A 12,389-nucleotide genomic window follows, 5' to 3' on the forward strand; every position below is an offset into this window, starting at 1 on the left:
TATGGTCATCCCATCATCTTAGCCCTAATCACAAATGGGACATGACATAGCTGAAGAGTTTTAGAATTTGTTGTATGTTGTCTACAATACATTTCTTTCTCTCTTTGTCTTTGTTTTTCTCAAAAAATCCACCCACTCCACAAAACACCAACCGTTACCGCACAAAACTTAGAGTTTGCATTGATGTTTGAGCAGTGCATGTGTAGCCCCCATTCATGAGTCATGCTGCTGGGGTTCCTGCGCGCTGCCCACCAGTGCATTATACTCGGGTTCTAACATGCTTCAGGATGAAGAAGATCTTATGATCTCCTTCGATTTGGTATGCTTCTGAAAGATAAATTGAGCAGTAAAGGCATTTAGTGATTTCCTCGGCTTTGAAGAAAGGGAGTTTAGAGAGTAATATTCTTAATTCAGTACGTGAGTTTCCATCCTTTTACTCAGTTTAATTTTCTCATATAGTGAAAACCACAACTGCTGTGTGGCATGAGATAGGGTTGCCAAACTGACACCACAAGATTGCCATAAGAGTAATTTTAACCTACAAGGTAACTGAATTCCAGTGGCTTGTTTGTTCACGCAATCTTTTTTTTTTTTTTTTTTTTTTTTTACTATTTTTTTCTTCTTTTTCCATTCCTGGTTTTTTTTTTTCCCCCCCAGTCTCCATACAGGTTTGGCCTCCTCCAGCAAATCCTTGGAGAAAGCTGTATAGCTGCTTTGCATAAAGTGAAAAAAAGACTTGCATTCCAGTACTTTATCTATATTTTCTTGTAATCCGATTTAGTGGGGAATACAAGCCTGAAAAACCCTTAAATCTTTCTGTAATTCTTGCACAGCCATTCACAATGGATTTGTACAGTGCAAAGTGGAAGAGACGTGGGTTGAGAATGGTGATAAGTTTTATTAAAAAAAACAACAACAAACAAACCCAAAACGAACAGATTACTTGTTTTCACTATCAGTATCCTCTCCCTAACTAACAGTACGTGACGTAGACAATCTGCAGATAAAGGAATATAGAGTCTATATGCGCAGAGTATATTTTTATACTCCTCTTTTACAACAAAAGGAAGTTGCCTTTTGTAAACCATGTAATTGTAAGAAAAAAGACTGATGCATTGCATATTTAAATCCTGTTGGTCACCTTGTTTTGCGTAGCTTTATTTTTTCTTAATATTTGAATAAACATGTAATGCAAAGGAAAGAACATGGAAACAGAAATGCTATGGAGTAGGAAGAATAGGGTCTGAAAAGTTGCTCTGTGGAGTTCAGTATGAAAAAGAGAATGGTTCTTGTCATCTCAGCATTCAGTTTGTCACTGAAAGTGAAGGGACTCGTTTGGCTTATTTCTTACCAGTTTTTTTGGGTTTGTTGGTTTTTTTTCTTGGTAGCCATTGAGAAAGCAGCAAAGCAAAAACTATTCAGGATGTAACAAGGTGATCAGAAAACCAGGAAAAAATGGAACTTGCCTTCAAGTTATCTATTCCTGTGGGTATAAAGGGATTAATGACTCAGGGCTGCCATTAGGAATAATTGTATCTGGCTTAGCCGGACAGGTGTCTAATGTTAGCAATAGAGCAATAGGTATATTCTGAACACAGTTTGAGCTATTGAACATGTTTGTAATGTAGATGTGTATAGAGCTTTGTTTTAGCTGTGATGGTCGAAAGACACTGGTTGCTGCACACACATACTAGTAACTAATACGTGGACATAGGAATTGCTAGGTGGGTAGTTAGGGAGGTGTATCTATCTGTAACTCTGAAATATTTCCCTCCTTTTCCTTCTGTACTCATTCTGTGTGATATCTAAGCTGAAATACTCGCTTTTTAAAAGCTGTCCTCAAATATGTTTAATTTAATAAAAATAATTTAACTTTTACTCCATTTGACAAAGGCATTTCCTTCAGATTAAGTCTCTTTTCATGTTTATGTAACAAGTTGACAATGTGCGGCTGCTCCACTGATGACTTGTACCACTGTGGTTGTTTAAGAAAATGCTCAGGTTTGAGACCTTACAGGTGTTGAAGATGGAAACACCATGAAATATACTGCCTGTCCTGATTTGTTACATGTGCATCACGGGAAATTTCTTGCTACAGTTTGTATTCGTTTCTGTCCTAAGGCTTAGTAATTGATACTCTGCCTAGAGAAGAGGGTGGAGAAGGGAGAAAAGAAACCACTGAAAAATCAAATTTGGTATTTAAACCCATGTGAGAAACCCATTCTACTCTACTGGCATTTACAGTTGTGCCATCACAATGACTTAATATTTGTACAGTTGCCTTCTCGCTGAGAAAGTGTATGGTCTGGTTAGAGAGGTAAGTGGGCACGTGGAAAGCAGCAGGGAATCCTCTGGATATTTTAAGTACGTGGGAATATATGGTGTGTTATTTATCCAAATAAATGACCATTTACTGTCTGAGATTCTAGATTCTCCCTTCCCCACCAAATACACCGTCGTTGCTGCTGGCGGTCATCACTTTATACGTGCAATACACTTGCAACTTCCCTTGTAGACATATTGCTGTGTCCTTTAGTTGCCAGCTGAAAGCAAATGTTCCCTGGGTAATTCACATGTGTGAGAACATCCCATGCCTATATACTGCTCTTTCCATCCCTCAGCCACCCTGAATGTATGTTGCAGAAGCACCTGTAGATTGCAGAAAGATGGGAAGAGTGGTAGTAACTGCTCCTGGTAAAGCGGGTGTCCGTGCTGCCTTATTTCACCTGGGGAAAGGAAGGGACATGCACAGCCTGTGAGGAACTGTCTCATCAGAAGCTGGTGTGAATTGATTATTTAATAACGAACAAGCACAGTGCCTGCTTTTTTATTATTTTTATGCCTATGGTACTTGCACATGTTCGGTGCAGTGAGATGACTGCCTGAGGCTGCCCCCAAAAAGCTGCAAGAACAGGAGCCCGTTGAACTCATGCTGGTTCTGTTGCATGTCTTAATGAAGCTTTAAAACGCTTGAGATTCTTTGAAATGAAATATTCCGTAGCTGCAAGCTAACTGCATGCTTTGTAATAATTGCTTAGCCAAATAAAGGAAAATTGTGAGGAACAAAGGAAAATTAGATTGATGGCTAGAAGAAAATGATTAAATAAAAAATTCATGAAGAAGAGAAATAAAAATGGCATAGCATCACAGCTTTTACACAAAGACTTCCCTTCCAGTGGAAGCTTTTCTTTTCCAACTATTGCTGTGCACTTTATTCACCCTGTTAGCTACAAATACTAGAAAAACTTTTTCTACGGGCATAATGGGGAAGATGATCACAAATTTATGCAGAAACCGTGATGCAGTAAAATAGAAAAGCAGAGGTATGCATTTCATTGCCATTCTGAGTGGGGGTATGGTGCACTGTGAATAATTAATGGTCTGACTAGAATTGCCTTTTTTTAAAAAAAGGACCTCTTAAATCAACTGTGTCTAAATAGAAAAATTCCAGAAAGATTTCTTTTCATAATTATCAGCCCAACTTGTACACTTGGAGCCCTTCCTCATTCAAATTTCCAGCTTTTGGTGGCCATTAGTAACAGAATGAATAATTTGCTTTGGATAGATTGGCCTTTCATGGTTAGCCTTTCTGTCTGTTTGCAGGTTAAGACCAGCAAATCATTATTTGTGGACATGTGTTACTGCCCAAAAGTATCTGAGAAGTGTGCAGTTGTTTGTTTTGAAGAATCTGTACACCCTCAGGTTTTGTGTCCTTGCTATGGCATGAAGAACCATCCTGGAATGATTTTAAATTACAGTGCATTTAGGAAAAAAATACAGAAGAGAGTTACAGGGAACAGTAGGACTTCAGGGAAATACCTACAAGGTAGTGCAGGCATTTAAAAAATGTGAATATTAACGTGAAGTCTTTAGGTGACGTCTGGTAATAGATATTTAATCTAGCAAAAGCACTTCCATTGCTTGCTTATTAAAGTAATTTAATGGATGAGTGATGCTATTAATGGGCCACATGTAGAATCCAGACTCTTTTTGTTCAAAACATTCCTTTAGGGTTTAAATTTCTAAACAAATTCAGAGGCAAAGATCTGAAAAGATCTACCCTATGTACAGGCTGTTGGAATCATAATTTATGAGGTTTTTCTTCTTTTTCTTAGCATTTCCTCCATTTAGAAGAAAAAAGAAATCGCTATGTATACGTATGTGCAACTTTTAAGTTGGCTGAGTGATATACCTTGTTTTCATAAGGTGGTTAGAAGCCAGAGGCTGTGAATAGATGGATGTATGATTGAGCACGGAGAGTGAGGGAGATGAACAGAGAGCTTGAAAACAGTTGTAAGTTATGTGAACAAGCACACAGTTTTAATCTTCCCTTCACTAATTTTTTTCCAGAGAATTGCATTAGTACATAATAGCACTGTAGCATAGTTCTTGCAAAAAAATTAAGCAAAAAAAAGCAACAAAACTCAAATCATGTCAAAACCAGCCTTTCTAACCACTCCACCACTTAGGGATGCTGGAATAACTGAAGATAGACATCTGGAAAACAGATGATCAGGTAGTCAAAACAAACTTTTAAGTTGGTGTGTTAGTATGTTGGTATGTAAGTTCGTATGATAAAGTAACACTATTTTGAACAATTGCAGGAGTTCATTGATAAGCATTGCAGTTTTGCTTCAGGTAGTGCTTAATTTCTTTTCTGAACACGTGGCTATGTATTGCTGAAACTCGGATATTATAGGATCATAGAATGGTTTGGGTTGAAAGTGACCTTAAAGACCATGTAGTTCCAACCCCACGGCCATGGGCAGGGACACCTTCCACTAGACCAAGTTGCTCAAAGCTCCACCTGACCTGGCCTTGATCATTCCTGGGAATGGGGCACCCACAACTTCTCTGGGCAACCTGTCCCAGTGCCTCACCATCCTCACAGTAAAGAATTTCTTCCCAATACCTGATCTAAATCTACCCTCTTTCAGTTTAAAGCCGTTGCCCCTCGTCCTATCAGCACATGCCCTTGTAAGAAGTCCCTCTCCGGCTCCCTTGTAGGCCCCCTTTAGGTCCTGGAAAGCTTCTGTAAGGTCTCCCTGGAGCCTCCTCTGCTCCAGGCTGAACAACCCCAACTCTCTCATCCTGTCTTCATAGGAGAGGTGCTCCAGCCTCTGATCATCTTTGTGGCCCTTCTCTGGACTTGCTCCAACAGGTCCATGTCCTCGTTATGCTGGGGGCCCCAGAGATCATATATACAGAATAGAAAGTTGGGGAAATAATCAGTTGTAAATGTCTCTGTTTTCGTGAGGATCACCGCACAGACACATAGTTTAGTGAAGAACTAAAATGTGATTGTTGACTCCAAGATCAGCTGTTTCCAAATAAATGTTTGTGAAACCTCCAACTTTAATAGCTGCATTGTATCATCCAAAAGATGATTCAACAGAATGAATAGATGACCTTTCAGATAAAGAACAAGCTGTTCACAATGTCTTCTCATTTACTGAGACAAAATATTCTTTTTATGGAGAGATAATACTTCCCAAAGTTTTTAACAGTGTTGGTGAAATATAAAGAATTTAATTGTTTCTGAATGCAAGGGGTTTTAGCTATGTGTCTTTAGATCAGGGTTCTTTCTAGACCAGCTGTGTTAAATGCATTGATCTAGCTGGTTTGTTGGGTTTTTTAAAGACAATGGAGGTATTTTGAATCCCATGCTCAGAGGGTGGGATGTCATTAGCTATCCATCCATCTGATATCCACAAGATATCTGGCTTTGAATGACAAATGGATTAATTCTTATTGCCATCCTGCACTGCTGCTATGGGGTCAATAATTCACTGACAAAGAGGTCCAAAGCGGTTGTAACTGAAATTGGTCTAAATGTTTGTGCAATTGCAGCCTTGGTGTGAAATGCTGCTGGGATGCTCTCAGTTACAAACTCATACACAATCATGAGCTTGGGCTGGAACAGATTGCAAACAAAATTCGTGAGAAAATCAGAGTAGGGAAACCAGGGCTCAGCCTTATCTTCCTCATGTGAGGTATGGTTCGGCCCTTAGTCGTTGCAGTTCTAAATCCACCACGTAAATCACAACTAATTGGTCCTAATTAGTAACAACTAGTTATATTGGTAAAGTATTTTTTGCTCTGCAGTATAACTGGAATTCTGTTACTGTTCAGCCTCTGTCCTTGTTCCTGTTCTTATCTGATAAAGAAGGTGGTGCAAACCTGTTTTCTTGTTAAAGGGAACACAGTATACCTGGTGGAATTCAGAGAAATACGGTGAATAAGAATTCCTCAAAACATGAGGAAAATCTTACCATTTGGGGAAGAAAAAACAACCAGAATATCCAAACACAAACATTTTTATTTGGAGGTTAAGACAACCTATATAATTCTCTTGTCTGTTTGCAGAAAGCTAGATTTTGGGGTTTTGTGAACCAAATACAAATTCATTCCTAGATCATGCATCATATATGAGTAGATTACTAAAATTGGAAGCCAATTTGTTTACGAATTGTGGGATAATTTCAGTTGGAAGGGATCTGTGAAGGCATCTGGTCCAACCCCTGCTCGAAGCAGGCCCAGTGAGGCCAGGATGCTCTGGAGTTTTGCTCAGGCCCTGAATATACCTGATGCTGGAGATTCTGCAGTCTGTCCGGGCAGCCTATCCCTGTGCTTGACCCTCCTCACAGGAGAAAGAACGTAACGTAATCCCTTGTGTCTGGACAAATTTTCCTTTGCACTCTCTGATGGTGCATACCTCCAGGAGAAGTCTGGCTTGGTCTTATCTCTGCTCTGCTATTGAGTTGCTGAAGACCACCATGAGATAAGCCCTGAGCTCTCATCTTAGAGCAAACCCAGTCCTTTCAGCCTCCTACTGTGTGTGGTAAAGGTTTGGAAAAATCCTAAAAGTAGTGTGGCATGGGAATGAGGAAATTGCTCTGAGATGCTGCAACTGCTGTGAGTAGAGATCGTTTGTTAGCAAGTACCTGCGGCCCATTTCTGCAGGACTTCTAGAAACCAGGGTAGAGAAAACACCCTTCCATAATGTAATTAGATAAACCTTAGAGAAAAATTCTCAGCACTTCTACTGATGCCCAATGGACTAACCTGCTAAAGATTTTAATGTTTGTTTCATGGTTCTCAACTACTGTGCGTAGGTGTTAATCACAGTACATGCTGATCACGTTTTTTTCTCTCCTATTAGTAAAATTTTTTCTTCTGAATTTTTAAAACAACTTAGCTGATGGAAAGGTTGCTTTGCATGCAGGCAGGGCCAACCAGGATGGTGGTGTTGGTGATAAGGACTCTTGTCTTACTGATTCCTAAACTGTGGCTCATTTTGCACATATTTGTGCTTGTTGGTTCTTTGAGAGCTTAGGATGTGCTTTTTAAATAAAAGATCTGATCTCTGCATTGGCAACATATTATTAACTGTTTGAAACTTAAAGTTTGATGTATTCTGTATGCTTTGGGACTGATCTGAAGAAATAGTGCGAAAGAGGGATAATAAACATCGATCTTGATTGTATATGCTCAAGGAGTTTAGGTGTGGTGATTGGTCACGTAACCATATAGTTTTAAGGAAATAACTAATGATAGAAAGAGTCTGTTCTTCTTCTTCTAACAAAAGGGGCTATTTATAAAAAGGATGAGAAACATTCCAGTGTTATCTAGAGGGAGCACTAAATCTCTTTGCTAAAGAAAACTAGATGGCCGACAAGGACATGAATTAGCTGCAAACCTGCAAGACCACCACATTCCAGGCAAAGGATTGATAAGCTAATTAACATACGAAACGAGAGTAAGCGGTTTAGGTAACGAATATCTGTAGGCGTTAATTGAATATTCATTTGTTTTATTGTATAACCGAGAGATGGTTCGTCACTTCGGGCATGCACGCTTGTGGAGGAGCGATCCCCCGTGCATCTGCGCGCAATAAACATACCTACTTTATAACTTTCGAGTTATAGAGTTTAATTGCCAGGACTTTTTTGGGGGGAGGGAGTCCTGTTCCTGCCATGCACACTAACAGGAGTAGAATCTCTCTGCCTCCTTTCACTAACGTATTGTACCTTGGGCTTTTTTGTCTTCCTCTGCAGAAACTCTCCTGGATGACTTCCTTCTCACATACACAGTCTTCATGACCACTGATGACTTGTGCCAGGCACTTCTGAGGCAATATCCTTTTATTAAGTGTTCTATTAACAGAGGTCACACACTTACACCTAGGTTTATCTATTGTCAAGCCTTATATCATAGTAAATTCCATGCCTGGGATAATTTTGTTCTTTGCATATTGATATTATTGAAGTGCAACCCCACGTGATTATTTTGAGGTTGCAAATAAAAATGGTGAGAAGAAGAGAGCAGTTGTCTAATATTTACTGTGGCATCCTTAGAAGGTGGACTGCACCTGAGCTTTTGGCATCACACCCCAAGAAATGCATGAATAAATAAGAACAACTTCAGAAGAGAGCAGTGGGAATTGCCAGCATTCTAGAAAAAAAAGACATGCAAAGAATTTGGGCTGTGTTACTAAAAAATGGGAAACTATAAATGAGACGATATTCAGGTACCTAAAGAGGAGGGGAAGAATCTGTTCCTTTATGGATGCTAGACAAGAGGCAGTGAGATTAAACTGGTGTAAGACAGTTTAAATATTAGATATTAGGAATTTTTTATTTTTTTTTTTACATTAAGAAAAGAAACGCTGGAGTGGAAAATGTGTGAGACAGTAGAATCATTGATACTGAAGAATATTAAGAAGAAGAAACTAGAAAATATGTTCCAAGGATAACACAGGGCATACTTAAGCCTCTCTTAGGGTGGACTTGGATGGACTAGTTTAGCTGATCTTTCAAGGACTTTTCCTCTCCTTCTGATTTTCATAAGGTTTTATGATACTTGGAATTTGATTCAAATCTGTAGCTTCCCAAAATTCAGGTTATGTTGGCTTTTTTAACTCAAATGGGTTGTGGAGGAAAAGATTCAATCTGGAAACGTTAAATTCAAATTTGGATATGAGCTCCCCTAACTGGCATGTGCCAGGCCGGGGGGAGATACTCACCTGTTAAAATGTTTAGAATTTGCATAGCTGAGGAATCAATAAACAGAAACCTCCTGCTCTGACATTGAATGTACAAAGCTAAAGCTGCCCCTGAATAAACCTGTATCCAAAACATACACATTTGTGTATGTGCATACTTATTTCACAAGGATGCTTGAAAGACTCCTAACTCACAGCAACAATGCAATCTTATGTCTGCTGGTTTTGTTTAAAGATAAATGAACCTCTATAACTGTTACAAAGTAACATATAAAGTAAGGTTAAAACCTACCCAGACCTATATGTTAATTGTTAGAGTACCTATATCTGTGTAATACATTTCAGAATGCATGAAGAGAAGAAATGAAGAATAAAGTATTTTGCAATCTCTGCTCCTTTTATCCTATGATACGGTATATTAGTCTAACTCATGTTGAGATAAAAGGGTTTTTTTCTTGTATTTTCAGTTACTTCCGTAAGCTATGAAGCATTGTTTGAATGAACTTGAAGCTATAAAATGAACTTGCTTTTCTTTTTTTCCTTTTACTTTTTTTCCTCTTTACCTTTTGTGGTGAAAACATCTTTTTACCTAATAAAAGAAAGAACAGTGAAGAGACAGGAACAATGTACATAGTGGGTATCTTCTGACATTTAGTGTTTCTCCTTTGTGGATAGAGGACAGTGGTGGAAATAGATTCTTTCACCTTATTTTTATTTTAATAGGGTTATTTCTGCAGATAGCGTAATTTGTGCAGAGGAAAAGAAACTGACTTCCTCTGCCTGAGTTTTTTGTTTTTGTTAATGATGCGTTGCCCTTCTTCCCACAGGCATTCAAGTTGGCATCGGTGTGCAGGACAAAGGTTTATTCCCAGTTCCACAGAAAATATATGACTCAACATTGTATAATTCCTTTTGAATTGATTTTACTTTTATAGACTTGCCTCTCTAATCTATAAAGGAAAAAAATCCTGTTGGCACAGAGGATGAACTGACATTTCTATTACTGTGAATTTCATTCCAAAAAGTTGATGAAACTCCTAAAGCTCCAGATGGGATAAAACTTTTAAAACTCAGCAGCGTAGTGAAAAAAATCTTTCATTAGCAAATGAGATGATTGCAGAGCCTTTTCCATCACTTCAATGTTTCAATTTCAGTGAAATGTTGTTATTTGTTCCTTAATCTATTGTACCTATTGTGCTAAGAACCAGCAAGGGAAAGAGGATGACTCTGATGTGTCCTGTAGAAAACGAAAAGTCTTGCATTTGGTGTCTCAGTGGACTTCTCTCTACAAAGACTGGTTACACGAAGATGAGCATTTGAAACAATTTTTAAAGGTATTAACACACTTTCTGATGCATTTCAGCGCTGTTTAATTAAAATTCTGTGTCTAAAAAGTCCCAGAAGCAAAAGCTATAGAGCATAATTTTTCATACTAAATTTTCTCCATGAAATCTATAATATAAAATGATTCACATGTGTCTTCCTTGAATGCCTTAGAGATAGTTTGGATAGGAAGCCTGTAATGTCAGTATGTTCAATGTCAAAACCACTACTTTCAGATACGAAAATTATAGAACTTCATGTTCTCTTCTCTAGACAATGGAAAAAATTAGGAAGGTAAGAAATAAAACTACAAAGATGGGCATGTTCCTTAGACATACTGGTCAACAGTCATTATCCAGAGGATCATGGACAAAGAGAGAGTTTTGAGAGCCTTGTAAGAGGTGCCGCTTCAGCTGAGGAGTGAAATGCTGTTCCACAGTGTTGTGTCAGGTGCGCATAGAAAGCAGCACAGCTTTATGTTATTTTTAATACATAAAATTACACCCTTACTTATTAACAAGGATCTTCTGATCTTTCTGAATGAGTTCCAGAAGCTTTTGTAATTCCCTTGTAAATTTGCAAACAGCCATGTTGTCACTAACCCAAGCTCCATCTGGTTGTTGATTGTTTTGGGGTTTTTTAAATTGTTTTTTTTCCCTGCTGTTTGAAAGATGAAAGCATTTTACGAGACTTTGCAGGATCGTCCACCTTTCCCAATAAGACTCTTTGGCTGCAACTGGAGATCCATCAGTTAGGTTACGCTGTGTTGCACCTATCTTAATGCAGGGCTTGTCTTTCTGACCCTGGAGGTGTGTGGCTGGGTATTGTTGCACAATTTCTGTGCAATATTAAACAGCAGTAATATTAATGATGGTTGAAGTTATATGTGCAAAAAGCAATATATAGGATTGTAGGCCAGAATCATTCATGCTGAGATTTATGAATGCAGGAGTGTTAACTGGGCTAAAGCAAACCTGATGACTCAGCTCATATATATGATCCTCATTTTCTTGGAAGGGAAAAAAGAAGGATCTACGTGCAGATTCTGAAATGGAGAAAATATTGCTTACAATATAAAAGCCGATTCAGTTTATTTACATCTTATCTGAGGTAGTGTCTTTTACATTTAACTGAGGTTCCTGATTGATACCCTGATGATGTCCAAACAATACCTCCTCAAAAAGAAGAAACAGGATTGATTTATTTATTTATTGGTATACACCTAGGAGTGTATTATTTGTTTGTCAGAGACATCAACTCAATTTAAAGTGCATGAAAACATGAGGAAAAGTAAAGGACAACATTCTCCATATTAAAAGTCTTAACCAAACGAACCTGTTATCATTTTGGATAAGTGACTTCATATAGCAGCCACAAGTCTTTTTTTAAATCTTCCTGTTTGTAGACAAGAGTGTCAACGTTTTGCTCTCTCACTTGATGATGATACAGAGTGTTTCTCCAAAGGCAAGCTGAATTTTGATCAGTTGGGAAATTGAAACAGGAACTTTCTCTCCTTATGAGTCTTGCATGAATATAATGATATTTGTTTTAGTAGGCTAGTGCCTGATTTGATTTAGACCACTGATGTGATGCCTTAGATTTATGTTTGAGTTATCAGATATTTGCAGATACCATTTTATTTTGTAGACGATATACAGGAATGTGTTGGATGATGTGTATGAATATCCCATTCTTGAGAAGGACCTGAAAGAATTTCAGAAGATACTTGGGATGCATCGCCGTCAGTAAGTATTGATTATGTTTGTGATCAAGTCCCTTTTTATTTAGAGCGTAATCTATTCCTGTTGTCATCTTGCTGCAATTCAGTAAAGCAATGAGTGATACAAGCACTATATTCATTTTTATAAATCATCTCCTCTCTAAACCAAAGCTAGATTATTCAGTCTTCTCTGATGTTTGCTGGGTGGTGTGTGTGGTTCACCAGTCACTCCCATCAGTTTTGGTTGGGATGACTTGCAGTAAAGCGGTTCTTTGTGGAAAAGCTGGCAAAATTTCCCTCAGAAGCTGCAGTCTGTGACTTCAGATGGTACCTTCATTCTCA

General features: G+C 38.3%; 1 protein-coding gene across 3 annotated transcripts in view; it reads left to right on the forward strand.

Moving 5' to 3' along the window:
- RAPGEF5 (Rap guanine nucleotide exchange factor 5) overlaps nucleotides 1-12,389 on the forward strand; it is a 164,774-nt gene that overhangs the window by 119,027 nt on the left and 33,358 nt on the right. For all 3 annotated transcript variants that reach the window (XM_037383646.1, XM_037383645.1, XM_037383647.1), the window contains 3 exons: nucleotides 8,058-8,136; nucleotides 10,194-10,338; nucleotides 11,975-12,072. In XM_037383646.1, the coding sequence (XP_037239543.1) occupies nucleotides 8,058-8,136; nucleotides 10,194-10,338; nucleotides 11,975-12,072 (322 nt within the window). The remainder of the gene's footprint in view (nucleotides 1-8,057; nucleotides 8,137-10,193; nucleotides 10,339-11,974; nucleotides 12,073-12,389) is intronic.

This window comes from Falco rusticolus, chromosome 4 (assembly GCF_015220075.1).
Source record: "Falco rusticolus isolate bFalRus1 chromosome 4, bFalRus1.pri, whole genome shotgun sequence".
Taxonomy (NCBI): Eukaryota; Metazoa; Chordata; class Aves; order Falconiformes; family Falconidae; genus Falco; species Falco rusticolus.